This window comes from Opisthocomus hoazin, chromosome 21 (assembly GCF_030867145.1).
Source record: "Opisthocomus hoazin isolate bOpiHoa1 chromosome 21, bOpiHoa1.hap1, whole genome shotgun sequence".
Classification (NCBI taxonomy): domain Eukaryota; kingdom Metazoa; phylum Chordata; class Aves; order Opisthocomiformes; family Opisthocomidae; genus Opisthocomus; species Opisthocomus hoazin.
In genome coordinates, this window is record NC_134434.1 from 4,067,891 (window position 1) to 4,086,570 (window position 18,680).

Below are 18,680 nucleotides of genomic sequence, written 5' to 3' on the forward strand. Positions count from 1 at the left end.
CACCTGGTTTCTGTGCCGTGACCGGGCTGCTGTTTGCCACATTGTGGGTTCTGGGCTGCAGGTCCGTAGGGGAGGCTGCAGCTTCTGGAGGGCAGCTGGGAGAAACTGGGAGAGACTGGGAGAGAGGCAGAGAAACAGCTGGACAGGGACATCCAGGGCCTTGTGTGGAGTGGGATAGGACTTCTGCTGAGGGGAAGGAGCTGCTGGGCTGGCAGAAAGCAGCTTCTGCTGGACATTTGGGAGGGACAGCATGGAGGGTTTGGCAACCCGGTAAAGTGGGCAAAGTTCAGTGACACAAGAGCAAGAGAGGGCAAAAGGCGTGTTTGTCTGCTGTGAGGGAGGGGATTAATTTACCAACCGTGGCATCTGAATCTGTCTCATTCTTTGCTACTCTAATTCAAAAGCAATCAGGCTGTAGGGTGTTTTAGAAATGTTAAGGATTTTTAGTGTTTAGTGTGCTCACTGCAAAGAAAAGGTCGAGGCTGTTCACTTTAGAGCTTTACCAGCTCTCATGAGCACTTCCTAGAACCACCCCCCCTCCGTGGACAGAGGAGACTTTCTCTGTCTGAAGAGTCTCCAGCAATACTGCTTTCTCCCGTAAGAGGGAGCCCGAGAACATTTAGTACCCTTGAGTATAATTAGAGCTACTTGAAAATCAGTTCTTCAGTGTTAGATAAAACATTTTCCATCCTTATGCCTCTCTGGAGCCTGCTACTTAGCCCACAGAAGCCCAAGCTCATCTCCAGTTCGGCAACTCCACCTATAAAGGACCGAGGCTTTCAAATGGGAGCTCTGTGAGGATGGACCCAGCAGCCAAGCTGTGGTATCAGGAGAGCCAGGCTGTTTCACAAGAGCCTGCACCAGAGATGTTACCGAAACATTGCCATAGTCACTCATCCCAGTGACGCACTCCATGCTAGCACTCATCCTTGTGGACACCGATGACGCTGCCATGAGTGACCATAGATGAAGGGTTCGGGGGCTTTGGTGTGTTCCTGGCCCCAGGCGCCTGACTGCAATTCAAACAGGGACATCTGGAGATAAATACATGGCTACACAGCTGATGTCACCAAAAGGGCTTTGGTTGTAGTTGCCTTAGCCAGTGGGTCAGGTGCAGTGAGCTGGGAAGGATGGAGCCCACCTGACTGAGAACGGGAGGAGCCCCATAGTGACTTATCTACTAACTTCAGGGGATACCTGTCTGCAGCGTTCAACAGAATCACCTCCTTCTTGTGCTTATGATAATCCTATATTAACAACCTTCTTCCTACCTCATTAGTTTTATAGACCTCACTCAAATTGATCTTGTTTATGCTTTGTCAGCTGCTTTCTTTAATCTCAGTTTAAAGTCCTCTCAATTTCCAGAAAAGTTCTGGAACAACTCGTTAAACAAGACACTTGCATGCACCTAGAGTACAGCAAAGGGATGGGCAACAGCCACCGTGAACTCATCAGGAACAAATGCTGACAAACCAGTCTGATGTCCTGGTACGGCACAGTTTTTAGGCATAAAGTGAAAAGCAGCAGATGTCATATATGTTGACCTTAGGAAGGCTTTGAACACTGGCTCTGCTGACCATCTTTCAAGAAGATATGACCACATGGTGAGTGCAAAACTGGTGAGATAATTGTACCTCAAGTGCTAATTATCAGTGGTTGTCAAAATGGAAGGATGTATTGAAGGGATTTTTGCAGGGGTCCATTCTGACGCCAGATCTTTTTAATTACTTCAGTTAACAGCCTGGATGATTAGCACCCGTGAGTGCCTTATTAAACTTGCAAATTACTCCAGGCTGTAAAGGACAGCAGAGACAACAGAATTCAGCACTAGACTGACAAATGGGAGAAATGGCCTGAGTTGTATATGGCAAAATTCAACAGGTACAGCTTTGAACATGACCTTTACGAACAGTGAGCAACACAAATACAAGTGAGGGAACAACTACGTAGATGCATTTTTTTTTCAAAAAAGAGTCTAAGGTATAATGGAACGCAAACTGAATATCAGCAATGGAAAAGGTGAACACCACCCTGGAGCATATGAGCCAGGAGAGTAGCCTCCAAGACAAGCTGGAGTAATATTTCCAAGTAGGGACGCAGTACTTCAAAAAGTGGAGATCAACAGAAAAAAAGTCACAGGAGGACAGTGAGGATGCTGTGGGGCACAGAAAACATGAAAAAAGGCTGAAAGAATTGAGTTGATGTAGTCTGTAGAAGAGAAGGCTGGAGCGAGGAGGGGAAGGGAAACATTATGGTCATCAAGGGCCTAAGAGGTCATGTCAGAGAAGACCATGGCCATAACAAATAGGACAGGATATAAAGGATTACAGCTCAGACAAAAAAGCTTAAGTTAGGCTTTCAGATAATGTCAAGATAGAATTGTGCCAGAACAGATTGCTGTTGGATGGTGCAGGCTCTATCACTGGAGGTCTTTAAGAACAGGTTTCATAAACATCTTCCAGGACAGGTATTGTTGATCCTCCCAGATTAGTAGGGGGAGAAGAATAAATAGTATGATTTTACCTGACTGGAAGCAAACCACATGTAGGTGGCACAAAGCAGAGGTGGAAGCCAGCTGCCAACTTCTGCCAGCGTTTGCCAGCAGGGACTAGGTTGCTGCATGACAGCCTGCAAGATGCCAGCTTTGGATCTGCACTCTTGGTTAAGGCAGAAGAGAAGGCTTAAGCAAGAGAGGGAAGAGAAAGGAAAGTTGTAAAACTGGGGGGGGGGGGGGCTGTCTTTCGTGTCAGGACCTGGACTGTAACCCCTCCCCAGGAATTTAACTCTCTGCATGTAAGGCCAGTGTGCTGGTAAACGCAAGCAGTTTAACAAGTATCAGGTGGCTTTGGAGCACTTAAAAAATAAGCTGGAAGAAGCTGGGGGGGGGGATGTGTGGAGAAACCACTCTTCACTCTTTCCCTTTGGAGCTGTTTTTAGCCAAAGCTCATACTTGGGTTCCCACCTAAGCTATGTTTACAGCTCTGTTGTGCTGTGCCTGGACATGTCCTGGGACCATGAGACAGACCCTGACCTGGAGGCTTGACTTAACCTCAGACCTGCCTCATTGCAGTAGTCTTGTCTGGAGTCTGGGCTGAACCTGGTTACTGCCATGGGACCTGCCCTGCTCACCTTGCTCAGGTCTGGGCTCTTGCTGCTGAGGCTGCTGCCTGTCCACTGTGTTATGCTCCACTCCCATGACTCCTTCCTTCCAGAGCAGCCATCCTTGGTGCTCTCTGGCTTTAGGCAGGTGAAGATACAGGGTTGGGATCCCACTTTGTGCTAGGCAGTGAGGTGTCCCATACGGGAATAAGCGAGGAGAGGATAAGGGCACATCTTCACCTGGACACGTGTGCTTGTGCTGCTGCGTGCCGTGGGGCCTGTGGTCTTTGTTACAGGCTCTACCAGGCACTGACGCTGATGGTTACCACCCACAGTGCCCACACAAACCACATTCAGGAAGGGCTGTTCTTGTGGGAAGCTCTGGGTGCGAGTGCTTCCTGCTCCTCTCCAACCAAAGAGGTGGAGGGGACAGACAGAGCCAGCAATGTCCCCACAGAGAGTAGAGGCCGGAGTGGAACAGTGCAGGGTAGAAGCCTAAGTTCAAATCCAGCAAATAGGTTACTGGGATTTTGGCCCAAGTGCGTGAGGAGGTGATGTTGTTCCACAAGGCAAAGTAAAGCTGCGTCCCTGACAGGGAGGAAGATGACTTTGCTGGACTAGCAGGAGCTGGGAGGACAGAGCAGAAAGAGGAAGATGGTCAGGACCAGCTCTGTACCCTTATCCCACCTCCTGACAAAGGTGAACTCTGCAGAGCATGATACATTCACTGGAGAGCAGGGTTTGGACAGAAGATTGGGCTCCTTCTGTGCCCCAGGGACTAATTCTTGGGTCTCAGCCCATCTCCTTGACCCCAGGTGCAGCTGGGCAGGGAAACCAGCAGACTCTAGGATGGGAGAAGATGCTTTTCAAAGATCAAAGCACAAAAGGAAAGGAAAATCTTGGCCTTAACCCAAGAGGAGATAAATAAATATGAGCTGAGCTGGGGGAGAAAGAAGAAAAAATGAAGACCAGAAGGGGAGCCAGCTCCTGCCCCAACCCGTTTCTCACATTGCATTTGCACTTGCACAAAAGGTATTGGTTGGCATCTTCTGGAGGCACATCCAGTGCATGTTCTGGACTTGAGGTGTTTGCTCTATCACCAGCTCCGTGAGAAGCACGGAGAAGCCTGGGCAACGGAGGAGCAGCGGGAGAGTCCGCATGCTGCTGTCTAGCACTGGGGTGTCCAGCTCTTTCACCAGCGGATCTCAATTCATAAAGCAGGTCAATATCATTTGTTCCACAGATGAGGAAACAAGGACTCTGGCAGGTGAAGGGACTTGCCCAAGTCATGCAGCAGGCTGGAGAGAGAGCTCAGGTCTCTGGGGGACCCATTTCGCTGCTCTAATTCCTGGCATGTGCTGTCCCGACGCCTAAGGCTGTAAGCTGGCGGTGGTTAGAGGCAGGATCAGAAACTCTGTGCTGGAATGAACAGTGGTGGCTAAGGGAGGAAAGAGGACGTAACGGTGACTGATGGTGGCAGAAAGGGGACGATGCTCCGGGTATCACGGAAAACACAGGAGAAGGTTCTGCCCTGTGGTGGCCGGGGGAGAGGTCTCGGGGGAGACACGCGAAGTCTGCAGATAGCCGCCTGTGCGGGAGGGGAAGTCATGGGTGAAGGTGAGAAACCCGATGAAACTGCTTGGGCGGACGGACGGCCCTCGGGGCCCCCCCGGGCACGGAGACGGGCCGCAGGGCAGAGCGGCCTGCCGGGGCGAGACCCGTGGGACGGGCCCTGCCCGACGCGGGGCTCCCGGGGGAAGCCGCGGCCCGGAGGGGCGGAGGGCGATGCCCCTCCTGCCCGAGGAGGAGCGGAGCGGGGCTGCCGGCACCGGCCCGGGCACGGAGAAGCCGGGGACGGGTGGCTCCCGGGGCAGGGAGCGCGGCGGGGTGGGCAGGGGTCCGGCGGGGAGCCCGGCCGGGGACGTCCGTGTGTCCCCCCCCGTCCCATCCCCATCCCCGCGGGACTCGGCAGCGGCTCCCGGCCCCGCCGCAGCGGCTGCCGCAGGGCGTCGGGGCTGCGGGCTCCCCGCCTGGGAGGGGTTAAGCGGCGGCCCCAGCCCGGGGGCGGACGGGGCGGCTGCTATACGGCGGCGGGGCTCTAGGTGTCCTGCCTGGGAGGGTCCCTGCTGCATTGCAGCCGCCGCGCTGCTCCCTCTCCGCGCACACAATGGCGACTCCGAGCCCCAGCAGCGGCTCCGGCGCCGGCGGCGGGAGCGGGCCGGGCCCGGGCGGGCCGCCGGCGCACGCCGCCGCCAGCAGCATGCAGGGTAAGCAGCCCCGCGCTAGGCCGCGGCCCGACCGACGCTTCCGGGCCGGGCGGCGCGTCCCGCTCTAGGCCTCGGCGGGCCGGGCCGGGCCCCGGGAGCGCGGTGCCCGCCGCGGGTCTCGCCCTGCCCGGGTTGAGCGCGAACCCCCGGGCGGGGGGGGTGAGGGGGGGTGGCTGGCGGCGCCGGCCCGCCCCGTGCCCACCCGCGCTGGGCCGCGGCTCTCGGGACCCCGCCGGGGCGCGGCCGTGCCCGGGTGGCTGTGGTGCCGGCGGGGCGGGCTCAGCCCGGCCCCGGCCTCGGCAGGCCCCGCTCCGGGCCTGCCCCGCCGCTCCCTGCGGCTGCCGCCTCCCCCCGCGCCCGGCCGCGCCCGGCGGGCTCCCCGGGAGGAAGCGCGGCCCTGCCCGGCGCCGCGCCCGGGGCCGCCGAAGGGAGCGGAGCCTGCGCCGGAGCCCTGCCCTCGGCCGGTCCGGGCGGCGGGAGGGAGCCGCGGGGCCGGACAAAGGCCGGCTGGACGCGGCTCCGGCTTCCTCCAGCCGGCGGTGGTTTGGCGGCCTCTCCGGGGTGACCCGCGCGGGCCGCGGGCAGCAGCGTCCCGGGGGCGGCTTTGGGGCGGCCCAGCGGAGCGAAGGGCCCCGGCCGGGTGCCCCGGGACGCGGCCCCGGGCCGGGGGAACCCGCAGGCTCCGGGCTGCTGCTTCGAAGGCCTCGGTCTGCGCGGGCCGGCCCCGGTGCCCGGCCTGGGGCTGGCCCCCGTGCCCGGCCGCCTGTTGTTGTCGAGGCAGACGCTGAAGTAAAAACAGTTCGACCGTCAGCTTCTGCTGCAGTTTTGGTTTATTCTGGTGGAAATTTACAGTGTTATCGTAGGGTCACGTTGCCAGGGCTCCCGCCGGCCCTTGTTGATGGTTGAGCACTCTTGCAAAGACGGTGGGTATTTGTTTTTCAGAAAAGCCACAGCAAACACCTTTGGAGTTTCTCTTTTAGAGTGCTGAAAAATACTCTGCTTGAGCAACATTTTAGTCTTCATTAGGCTAAGGTGACGCAGTGCCGGTGTGTTTTTTAATTTAGTACAGGAATGGTGGTACTGAAGAAGCTGTTTGCCTTGTTTTGGGAGCTCTTGCTTTATTTTTTTGGTGGAGCCCTGGCACAGGCTGCCCAGGGAGGCTGTGGAGTCTCCTTCTCTGGAGATACTCAAGACCTGCCTGGACGCGGTGCTGTGCAGCCTGCTCTGGGTGACCCTGCTTGGGCAGGGGGTTGGACTGGGTGACCCACAGAGGGCCCTTCCAACCCCCACCATTCTGTGATTCTGTGATTTTTTGCTAGAAGAAGAGAAGGTGTCTCCCTCTGTGAGAGGTGCAGGCACTCTCAGCAGATAATATTTGTCGCGGTTTGCTATAGTCTGTGTTCTGTCCTGCAAGGCCAGACTGCACTGAGGCTGGTGGGGGCCTGTGTGGGCAGAGAGCTGATGCTGTGAACGAAGGAGTTTGGTACTTGCAATGAAAAGGTGAGGTTTTGCTGCTTGTAGCTTCCCCCATGTGAAGCTCTCGCACGTGCTGGGTGAAGGAGTGGGTACCTGCTGGGCCCTGGGAAGGTGGTGTTATCCATGTTTACAACAACTTTCACAAACCAGAATCCCAAACCTTGTAAATTAAGTGCTTGCATTAAGAACTTGGCTGTGATATGCCAAAGCAGTGGCGGTAAAACAAGAAATAGCCTCGTTGCAGTGCAGTTGTAACTCTCCGTGGTGCCCCTTGTACTTCCACCTGGCCTCTGTTTTTTGTATTTACCAGTTGTACTCCTGAATCCCATGTATCTTCAGGGCTGAGAGCTGGGTTTGCACCCTGGCTCCAGAACCTGTGCTGCCCTGTAAGCTTGTGGTGGTGTAGCATCTGCATGCTTTCTCTGGGTGGAGGAAGGACTGTTGTTTCTGTTCAGTTGGTTTAAAGCGGCTATTTGAATACAAATTCAGGAGGACAGGGACAGTTTGACGATATGCAAGTGCTTGTGCTGAAAGCTGGTGTTAGAGTGTGGGTTTTTTTATTTTATAAGGTAGCAAATGAGTGTTTAGGTGCCCTGGGAGAAGCCGAGTGTAGGATTCTGGGTGGGCTTTGGAGGAGCAGGTTGCTGTGGCCAGCAAGGAACTCCATCCCAGGAGGACAGCCCTCCGCGGGATCCCTCTGTGGCCGTGTGACTGCCTGCGCAAAGCCGAGGGGGCTCTGTGGGTGGGATGGGAAGGGGTGGTCTGCAGCCTGCCCGGGCAGGTCCATCTGCCCTCGGAGGTGTACCGCGGCCTTGCCCCCAGCATGTGTCCCGCTGGTGCTGGCTCCCTGCTGACGCCAAGGCAAGCTGAGCTGTCGCAAAGCAGACCCACCAAGAAGTGGTGAGTCCGCTGTGGTTTGGATGCCCGGCGTTTGCTTGTGGTGGGGTCGGGCGAGCGCTGGCGCAAGGGAGGTGCAAGAATGCATTGCTGGGTGGGGAGAAGAGTGGGTAGAACTGCGTCAGTGTTGATTTAATTGGCTTAAACGGTATGGCGAGGTGGAGCAGGGAAGTCATTAAGCTGGAAACAAGTAATTATAGTTAAAAAAAAAAAAGTTTCGCTCGGTTAATTTTCAGCCAGAAACTCTGACCCAGCTTGTGCAACTGCTGCTGTGAGGGAGGTGGTGGGATGGTTCTCGCGGCTTCGGCCCGTGCCGGGGGCTGTGGCAGTGCTCCTCCGAACCAGGGATCCGTCCCTTTTTGGAGACTGTGCGCAGAGGACGCGTGCTTCGGCAAGCTGGCCCGAGGTGAGAGCCTCTCACAGAGGTTTCTGTTTCGGTTTTGGAGGTTTGATAAGGGGTGTCTGCTGTCGGGGAGTTCAGCAGGGGCTGAGGGCAGGGAGGAGGCAGGGTGTGGTGGTACGGAGGAGAAGTCTTCGTGGAAATTGAGGCCCATCATGCTGATGTCCAGAACTAGGGCAGCAGATCCAGAAGGTCTCTACAGGCCACCCTGTTCTGTTTTTAATTTGATACTCTGCAGTGTTTTTGATGTGCACCGGCTAAAGCCCCTGCAGGTGACAGTACTGAGAAGAAGGGACACCTGGCTGTCCTCACGCTGAGCTTACTGTGCAGCCATGGCCCTCAAGCCTGTGGTTAAGCAGGGGGTTGCTTCAGGTCTTCTCACCCTTTGTGTCCTGCATGGCCCAGCTTCATGCTCCTGTCTTCCCCTGGCTAACTGCCCCAGCTGTTCATGCCCATGAACCTGGGAGCTTCATTTCTTCCCAAAGGGTCCCCCTGGCCGGTGCGGTTGATGGTGCCATGTTCAAGGCACAGTTGACAGCTCAGACACAGGAGAGCTGGAATTCTGAGTATTGAAAATCGATACTATTTCTTAATTTCTGAGATTTTCATTTCTTGTGTGCAAACTGAAGTCAGTCTGGATGCTGGTGGCCTTCTTAGATACGTGTAATGTTAAAAGTCCAGGAGCAGTCCTGCGTGTTTAGTGTCCTCGATCTGTTGTGGAGAAAACGTAGATTCTGTGGGGAGCAGGATATCCCACTTTGACAGTGATTTAAGAAAAAACAACACCCAAACTGTAATTGGAGCAATTTTGCATTTCTCTCATTGCCAAAATTAGGAATAGTCTGTACTGCTGACATTGTGTAGAAAGTTATCATTTGAAGAATGGTGGCATGAACCCTAGAAATGTAATTAATCCCAAAGCATAGGAAGAATTTTGATTCTAATTGCAACTTGTGGAGTCACTCGTCCTGCCTCTAGTGCAAGCAAGAGCTGGAACCGCTTAGAACTGGCTGTTGTGGATTCAGCATTCAGGAAGGCTGGAGACAGCTGGGACTTCTCGAAGTACTTGCTGCTTGGTATGTTCTGCTGTCTTTCAAAAGCAAAGCATATGTACTGTGTATGACTTTTCAGTGTGTACAGGATGGTTCAGATGTGTTGGGTGGGAATTCGCAACCTGTTCAGCTGGAATTTGGGATTCTTGGTGCACGATCCTGTCTGCTCCCCCACTGAGGCCTTTGCCCTCTCTACCCAGCTCCAGCCATAACCTTTCTGGTTTTGACAAAAATCAGAGAAGGTCACTATCTGATTAGAGAGTCCTCTGTGGATATGAGCAAGGAACCTGGGCTGGCAGGTTGCCAAGTGATACGTGTCTGAGCGTATCAAGAGATGACCTGGAGTGCCGCTCTCGCCCTCGGATGCCGTTCAGCGCATCGGTGACGTGTCGGAGTTGGGAGATGGGTTTCTGCCTACACGGAAGGAAGCTCCGCTCTGTGCCTTTCTCTGCCTGGCAGAAAACAGCTGGGAAGGTTTTTGAGAGGTCGAGAATTGTTCGTGTTTGGCAGATGACAGAATTGGTGAGCACCGCGATGGACTTCGTCAGTCAGCATGGTCAGATGAATTTGGTGTCAGCATGTAACCTACGCTGTGTCTTTGGGGTAATCATTATTATTTCAGACAGCACAATCAAAAGCAGAGTATTACTTGAAAACATTTGTGATCATCACTGTGACCGTACGATCCTTGATAAGGGAATTTGATAAGAGATGCCATGACTCCTGTATCCTTCTCCTCTTGCTGTTGCTGTCTTTGTGAGTACAAGGAGTGACCGGAGCAGCTCTTCTCCCCAGTGCTGAAGGTGCTCCTGGACCCAGGCCCGGCAGGAGGAGAGGAACGAGGTGTTGATGCCTGGATGTTGAGATGTTGGATCTGCTGGGGTACAGTGTAGGCACTGTCAAAAGGCTGGTGGGTGGCCTTACCTCTGGACTTACCTCTGTGAGCAGAAGGCCGTAATGGATGGGCGAAGTAAGAGGAGCCCTGGCAAATGCAGCAATTTGCTTAGGGAACCTGAAAGAGGGGAATCTGGGGAACAAGAGACGGTGAGGAGGTAGAGGGTGGGGAGGTAGAGGGGTTGTGAAGCAAAGGGAACAGCAAGCAAGCAGCAGGTGAGGTATGAAGCAAGGTGTGAATGGCCAGGTAAATGGAAACATATGATGTAGATGAGAAAACAAGGAAGACAGAAAAGAGAGGGGACTGGAAGGGAGAATTAATCCTTGTCCTCAGTAGATTGTAAAATACACATTATCTTTCACTGTGTATTAATTTCCTCTTCTTATTCTAATGTAGGCAAAGTGAGCTGTATCTTTAGCAGGTGGGAGCTGATTGAACAAAATCGGAAGGTGACTGCACTTACTCTTGCCCACAGTGGAATTACAAAACCGGTGTGTGTTAACATATGCTGCTGGGGCAAGCTGACACTGGCAGATTTGTCAGATTGATGGGTGTATGTCTACTTGGACGCGTTTGAGTGTATTCTGGAAGGTAAAGATAGTTGGGCGGTGAGCAAACCGATGTATTTCAGTTCATTTGTGCCTACCAGTTTATTCCTGTACACTATCTCTGCCAGGACACGGCTGACCAGATCTGCTTTGTGTTGAGTCTTAGTGTACACCTGCATGTGTAGGACTGTATTTATGTGTAAGTATATGTTTTTCCATTTCAGCTTTCCATTTTGGTTTACTTGCAATCAACTGACATTCTTAATATGACTCTTTTCCTGGTAAAGGGGCAGTCCAGAAATGCCAGTTAGACTCATCAGATGCTGGGAGGCTTTTTCAGTTATTTTATGCTGATTTGATGGATCCGACAGAAATGGAAATCACACTATTACCTGTCAAAATGAGGACCATCCAGCAAGAGAAAGATAAGTTTTGTGAGGAAGCAAGAAAACCCAAGGAAAAACACTCACTTTCCAAACTTGATTTTGTGGAGAAGTCCCTCAGATTAACTTTCTTCATAGTCCCGGTGTTTATGCAGTGAAGCATTACTTACAGGAGTCTTCTGTAACCACATTAAGCTCTGCGTGTATCAAACAAATATAAACACCTTGTTAGCATCATACAGCTGGGACGTGATTGCTGCCTTTGAAGTCAGATGTCTTCTGTTGGATTTAGGTTTGAAAAGATTTTATGTGAGTTGAAAGAAAAATGGAGGTCTTCTTCCCAATGGGAGGAATAGCTGCTGTAGCCTGCAGAGGCTGGAATGAAAAACTGCACGAGAGAAAGAAGCTGTGCGGGGTGTTTGTGTAGTGCTGTGCCCTGCAGGGCAGGAGCTGGGAGCGGATGTCCATCTGAGTTTCACTGAAGTGATGTTTATAAAGAAGGTACAAAAGTCTCTCAACGTATGTGATGCTTCTGGCATCCTCTCAAAGGCTGGAGTGCACTGATTTGGACCAGCTTTCCAAAGGCGCTGGTTACGTCCCCACACCTCATGTACCTTATTTAAAATGGGCTGCATTGTATTCACCAAAGGTATAAATACCTCCTTAGATGTCTGTGTTTTTGTTGCCCTTCTGCTGTGTGCTGAGACGAGAGCCTCCCGCTCAGGGAGGTGGGAGTTGCTGCCCTGCAGCGCCAGCGTGATGAAAACCTGGCGGATTTTGGCAGTTGAACCTGTTCGTCGTGGTCCAGGTGTTGTCACCTTGGGGTGTGGGCTCTTCCGTGGATATTTTGGTCAGGATGGATTGTTGTTATGGTGCAGCCTGGCCTCCTGCTTTGGAGGGATGAACAAATGTTTTGGGGGTTCCTGTGTTGGTCTTCGCCATTTATGGTTGAGCTCTAACAGATCTTCTACAATGGGAAACCCAGTCCCTGTAAAGACACCAGTTCAGGAGAATTAGTGCCTTTAAGTCAATTGGTCCAGTATTATTTAGTTTTTAAGCTGATTTTTTTTTTTATATCAGTGTGGTTGGTTTCTGGTTATTTGTTGCTGGCAGAGGAGCCCTCCTCCAGCGATCTCCCTGTGCAGTCACTGTGCTGCTCGCTTGGCCAATGTCTTCAGTTGTGCGAATCCTGCACCTTTTTATTCAAGTCTGCTGGCGTTCCCTGCAAAGGGCATTTTTTTCCCTTCTGGATCCTCAGTTTCTTTTTATGTTGCAGGCTGGTTTGATTGAAGAAGAAATCTGTGAGTGGTGGGTAAACGATAGTGTAAGGCCTGTTGAGCACTGTGAAATTTCTTCCTTTTAACAAGATGTGTTGCTGTAGCTGGATTAATTAATGCGAATTAGTTAACTCATGGTAAATCCCTAGTGAGAGATGCTTCACCTGTGTTTCTTCAGTTCCACTCATAGATAACTTGAATACTGTGTCTCTGCTAGGCTTTGACAGTGCAATAGCTAGTCCATGTTAGTTATCCCTCCGTATGCACGTGCCACTCTTTGGGGAGGGTGGCACTTCTGTTCGGAAGGTACCTGAAACAAAAGCTGTGAGGCTCGCCCCTCTAAGCAGGCAGCTGCCTTGGATGTTTAGGGTGACTGTTAAAATATCGAAATCATTATCAAAAACAATGAGAAAGGACATGCACGAAGTTATTCTGAAGGTGTCTAGGGGTAAAGTCATTGTCCATGAAGCACGAAATAGTAGGGAGGGTGCATTTCATCTCCTTCTCCTGGGACGGGGTTGCAGGAAGGATTTATGCAGCCTCAAAGTCCTCTTTGGTGTTTACTTGGGGTTCTCCTGGCTGGCTGAACAAGACAGAGTAATTTTTGCTGTGGCTGCACCCTGTTTTCTATCCCTGCCCTGCCTTCATGTACCACTGCTGAATTACTGGACAAATTATCTCTGTTACAAATGTCTTGCAAGGTGGGCTTGTATAAACTGTGTGTGAAATGCTTGGAAAACTGCCACTGCAGGTGGCACCGTGTGTGGCAGCTTCTCGAAGGGGTATTTCTGTCTTAGGAGCTTTGTATTGACTGCGAGTGCTGGTACGGGTGTACCTTTAGCATATATATGTACGCCTTTAGCATATATATGTACACCTTTAGCATATATATGTACACCTTTAGCATATATATGTACGCCTTTAGCATACACAGCCCCTCTGTCTGCTCACCTTGTTGGTGTCTCCCTTGTTGAGGCCGTGTGGGTCCCTTTGCCCTGTGACCAGCCCGGCTCAGGAGCTGGCCTTCTCCTCAGCGGGCAGAGCTCCCCGAGCTGCAGTGCCAGCGCGGGGCAGGGCGATGCTGCCGGGGGTGGCAGGAGGGAGGAAGCCCACCTTCCAGAGGCAGGCTCCATCACTTGTCAAACCGTGCCTGTACCGAGCGCTGGGCGTACGCTTATCCGAAATCCTGTGCCCACTGAACTGATCTCAGCTGAAGTCAGTTGCGTCTGGAAGCAGGTTCCCTCGCAGGCTCCCGGCGGGTGGTGACACCGTGTCAGCGTCTCACCCAGACAGCCCTCATAGCTGGCGTTGCTGGCAGGGCAGAGGTGTGCGTGGGACAGCCTGATGCTCCTGGCTCACCCAGGAGCTGCTCTGCTGCCAGGCTGCCTCGCTGCCAAAAGCATTTGTGCAGCCTCCCCAGCTCTGTCTTTCCTGGGTGCCTCGTTCGTGTGGACGGTGGGCTTGATTAGTTCATCTGACTGGTATTTTTCTGTTTGTTTTTTTTTTGTGTGTGTGTGTGTTTTTGCTTGTCAGGGATCAAGCAAATTTCCACAGCTGCATTGCGCTGGCAAGCAGCAAGCGTACGAAATCGGCGCTCTGGTGTACGATGGTGTACGAGTTGGAAGAGCACCGTGTTGGAGCTAATTAGCTTCCTGCCTGCCTTTAGTCCCGGTGTTTTTACCTCTTAGAACTGTGCCTGACTGGATTGGTCTTTTTTCCGAGATGCTTCTTGAAGTTGAAGGAAAGGGTAGGCTGCAGGGAGATTTGCAGTGGGGCAGACTTGAACTAATTTGTGTGATTTAACATGGTGAACTCAGCGCACCCAGAGGACAGGAGGGATACATTTTAAACCAAAGGATGTAAGAGAAGACTGATGAACTTTGGCAGCCAGATACGTTTGGAAACGTCAATAAGGAGGGAAGGGGAGAATTGAAAACTTGCTCTCTTTCAGTGTTTGAGCGTGCCTTGGCCGTGGCATGGAAGCTTCTTGTCGGCCTGAGCATCTGAGTTCAGGAGACAGCATTCTGGGCAGGCTGCGTTCCTGACTTCAGTTTTAAACTTTTCACTCTGCTTTATTTGAAGTTAGGTGAAGCTCTCTGTTGTGGGCGTCTGCAATCTTGTTGGGACTCCTTTTGTTTGAGGGGAGGCTTTAGATATTAAAGATACCCTTGATGTGCATTTCTTGGTCTACTTAGGTGCCTGTTGCTTTGAGGTAAGTTCTGCAGTTCGTGCAGCTGCAGCGTGTTTGTGCCTCCCCATGGTTAGCTGGAAGGCGCAGGTACGACTTTTGAAATACAAATAAATTATAGCTTTGGTTGAAGCCACATTGCCTCTGATCCAAATCTGTCCCAGGGCAACTTTGCTTCAAAACTCCAAGAGTAAGAGCCCTGAGGCAGGCAGGAGCATGGTGGGTCAGGGAGCGGAGCAGAGCTGTGTCACGGCTGCGGTGGTACTACAGCAGGATCTAACCCTGACGATGCTGCCTTCAGTTGCAATGGCAGTGCTATTATTATGGCAGTGTATTGCCCATCAGAGTAGGTTTATTTACGTTCCTGGGCGCGGGGTCTGTGAATTTTTGAAGGAGATTGGGCTGTTGGTGAGCAGAGGTCCCTGTGGAGATCTCTGCCCTGCCTGTTGGATGCCTGCACAGACCCTGCGCAGGGCGGGTGAGATCCCGTTGGCCTGGATTTGCGTCAGGACTGTCACGTGGTGCTGCAGAGCATCTTCCAAAATGTGTGACCTTGACTCCTCAGGCTGTAGCCCTCCGTGGAGGGATCTCTGCTATTGCTGTTTGTGAGGAAATACAACGTGGTGTTGCCAGGCCTCCACTCCCCGTCTCCCTCCCAGTTCTGCTTGCAAACGAGCTAAACTGCTGCTCACGGGAACACGTGCAATAACTTTGTCTTTAGCAGGGTATGGCCCATTAACTTTTGTATGAGCATCAAGGGAGACGGAGAGTATGTATATTGCACAAATTGCATATTTATTAGCTGCTAAATTGGTTTCTTCTTCTGCAAATCGAAGCCTTTGTGTTTGCCCTTTACTGGAGGCAGAGCAACCCCTCCAGGAAGCAGACAGCTTGCGCTGATCCTGGAGCGAACAAAGAGTCCAAGCGCCAGGAATTAGTCTGTGTTTTGAATAATTGATCTGATCTTTCTGAGGTGCTTCAGGAGATGCCGTGTGGCGTAAGGAGGACAGCTGTTGGGAGCACACAGAGCTGAGCCAAAAGGGAGTCGGTCCTTTTATAATTTTTTTTTGTCTAGGCTTATTTTTTTTCTGTGGGCCAGAAAGGTTTTGCGGTTTGCTTTGGACCTGATTCTCTGGAAGCGGTTCTCTGAACTGAGTTAGCCGTTGCTTTGCTTTTGGACCAGAGAGCAAAGTGTTTGTACTTTGAAGAGGATTGTGGACAGAGATAAAACGGTTTCCTTCAAAAACATACGGCTGTGTTGCTTTGACCTGGGAGGGGTTATGGACTAAGATAAAAGCATTGCATTTGGAAATCCCTTCTGGGGAGTGATGGGACCATGTCCGAGTTTTCCTGTAAAGACCAGTTTTCCTCCTGAACAGTGTCAGTTCAGGGCCTGGTCTCATGCCAAACACTGGAAACCTCACCCTACCTTTGATGTCCTCTTCTTTCCTCCTGTCCCACTCAGGAACATGGATGGGCAGAGGGTGGGAAGGGGGAGGATGATGAGAAATGCTTCACGTAGGGCTGGCCAGGAGTGGCGGCCCAGAGCCGAGGATAAACACGGAGTTTTGTGCTTGCTTCAAGGTACTTTTTGCCTTGGGGTAGAGGGAACAGTCAGCGTGTGGAAACTGGGGTGTTTGGATGTTTGCTTTTAAAGCTGATTTCCTTACTGATTTGGGGAAAAGTAGAGGTTAGCTCTTGCCTTTCTGATCTGATGTAGCCCAACTGTTGTAACTAGAAAGTGTGACTGTATGGTCTAAGTATGTATGCAAGTTTATGCGAAGGAGTTGTGAATGAGCTGGGACTGCTACTGGAAGAAAGGATTGGATGTGAAAGTTTGAAGGTGTGCTGCTTTCGGCAGTAGCTTGGCAGTTGAGTTCCTGCTGCGCTGGAGGCACGGGTTGGATATCTGAACAAGCTTGCCAGTGTTCTCTGGGAAATGCAATATCTATTTTAAAATATATTTCTAATTAATTATTTTTGAGAAGAGTTGGAGTAGCATCCTGGAGCTTGTCTGCCTGGCTGATTATGCCTGAGTCGTGGCCAAATTCACTTCCTACAGGTTAAGCTTCGCCACTGTGCATCAGTGTTAGACTTCCTCAGGGCTGAGAACAAGAATTTACTCTCTGGCCTATTCCCGTGGCCTGATCCCTGCTGATCCTGCCAACAAGGACTGCAGCTGAGCAAACAGAGAAGGATCTCTTCAGCAAGTGTGGAAGTGGCAAAGGTTGAGACAGGAGTGGTGGGAGCTGGTGCCTGTGACCGACGTGTGTCTGCCTGTATGCTTGTGCCAGAGGACTCGGCTGGTTTCCCCATCAGGGATGTGATTTGGGATCTTCTGTGACTTGAAGTGGAAATTCCAAGTCTGATTTGTCAGTATGGCTGCTTTTTTTCCTGCCCTGCAAAAATAAACTGTAAATGAAGAATGTGTGAATGCAGGGTTTATTTCAGTGAAGACACGAAATGTTTCCGAGGCTGGTCATTTGCTTTAATATAGATGGGTCTTAGTCACGACTGACTTGAACGGGAGCCCGTAACTGGACTGGCAGGAGGGAACCTGCTTCATCACTGAGCTGCCAAAGATCTGAGCTGCACCCTGCCTCGTGCCAGGGCACTGTGCTGCTCTCGCAGCACCGGGACAGAGTCCGGGAGCTGCTTGTCCACGGTGCTATTTCCATTTAGTAAATAGAAGCTTTCTGAGATGGTTTGTGTTGGGTTTCCCACTCAAATCTGATTAATACTCTGACTTCTTTGGCAGTGAAGCTCTGACTGCTGAGCGTTGATGTCCTCAGAGTAATCCTGTGCTGGTGTGTCCTCAGTTTTTGACACCCAAACCCAACACAGCGAACACTCTGTGGCAACGTTCTTCTACTAGTTGATTGTCTGCACTGTGGAGTGATGCGCCGAATTGCAGATGTAGTAATACTGGGGTCAAAATCTTGCAATCCGTTTGGGCATCTTGTTCAAGAAGTGTGGGTTGACCAACCGATACTGGTTGCTCTGTGGCAGCTGCGCTGGTGAAGGTTGGGTTGTCTTCTTCCAAGCTGGCAGGAGCTGTTGCTGCCTTGCTGCCCAGCAGGAACATTGACTCGTGCCGGAGAACAACCGACTGCTCCGTCAGTGTTACGTCCAGAGAGGTCCATGGGTTGGCTAAGCCTAGAGTCCCTGTTCAGCATGAATTACAGCATTCTCTGCATTCGCAGCAGTCTCACAGCAATAGCTTCTTCCAAGTTTCTATCCATAGTTAAAGTCCAGAAGCTACCACTGTGATGTACTGGAGGAAGAGGCTGTTCCCGGTTCTCTGGATATTGCAGAAATGGTAATTGTGAACAGAACCTGCAAGCGATCCTGTGAAGTCATTTTGCCTAGTGCTTCAGAGGAACAAGGTCACCAGTATATGCTAGAAGAAAAGTTTCCTCAGTCCCAAATATGGCAGTTGTTTTAGATGACTGAGTTTTACGTGCTCTGGTCCAGGGTAGGACTCAGAGAATGACGAAGACCCTTGGAAATCTCTTTCAAAATAAAATAAAAATAATCACAGGGTGGAAGCACAATGAGAGGTTTCTGTCTGGCACTCCGCCATGCGTGTGCACACGCGCTCACACTCACTCTGCCAGGATCAGCCAGAGCTCAGCTAATGCCGTAAGCCCTTCACTCCTCCCTTAGAGATACGGGCAAGCTGGATGCCCAAGAAGTCCTACCACAAGTTTAATATTTTGTCTCCAGTAGTTACCCCTCTCTACCTCATATATTAGCATATCAAGCTCCTTTTTAAAAACAATTTGGACTCTGCTTTCCAGAAGAAAATTTCGGGCACTAGCTGGAGGTGTTCTTTTCAGTTGCCACACCATGATGATTTCATGATAACTGTGTAGCTATTGATCGGTTATCTTCAACGTGTGCGCTGCTACTCCCTCCTTAATGCCTGTTTCTTGGAGGTGTTCCAGAGCATGATGGTATTCCTGCCCTGGCGTGCCTTGGGCTAGGCAAGGAACCAGCCTCTGCTACCCTTTCCGGGAAACGGATGCTCTGTTCCCACTGGTGGGAGGTTATTTGCAGTGACCAGAGTTCCCTTTGTCTCTTGAGTTTGCTGACGGCCTCGCAGGGGTCAGAAAACGCGGGCAGCAGGACCAGGCCAATACCTCCAGCTTCCCCTTCTCTGGGGAGCCTCGCAGGGCAGCAGCACCAGAAGCAGACC

At 51.8% G+C, this 18,680-nt stretch overlaps 1 protein-coding gene across 4 annotated transcripts in view; it reads left to right on the top strand.

The window, feature by feature from the left end:
- Positions 1-4,632: 4,632 nt before the first annotated feature.
- The window catches only part of MAP2K4 (mitogen-activated protein kinase kinase 4), a 96,284-nt gene continuing 82,236 nt past the window's right edge, over positions 4,633-18,680 (top strand). Inside the window, exon 1 of one of the 4 annotated variants that reach the window (XM_075440948.1) lies at positions 4,633-4,716. In XM_075440948.1, the coding sequence (XP_075297063.1) occupies positions 4,707-4,716 (10 nt within the window). In that variant the 5' untranslated portion in view covers positions 4,633-4,706. Of the gene's footprint in view, positions 4,717-5,055; positions 5,367-6,218; positions 6,290-18,680 lie in introns of those variants that run through there. The other 3 variants (XM_075440946.1, XM_075440949.1, XM_075440947.1) reach the window with 3 other exon arrangements.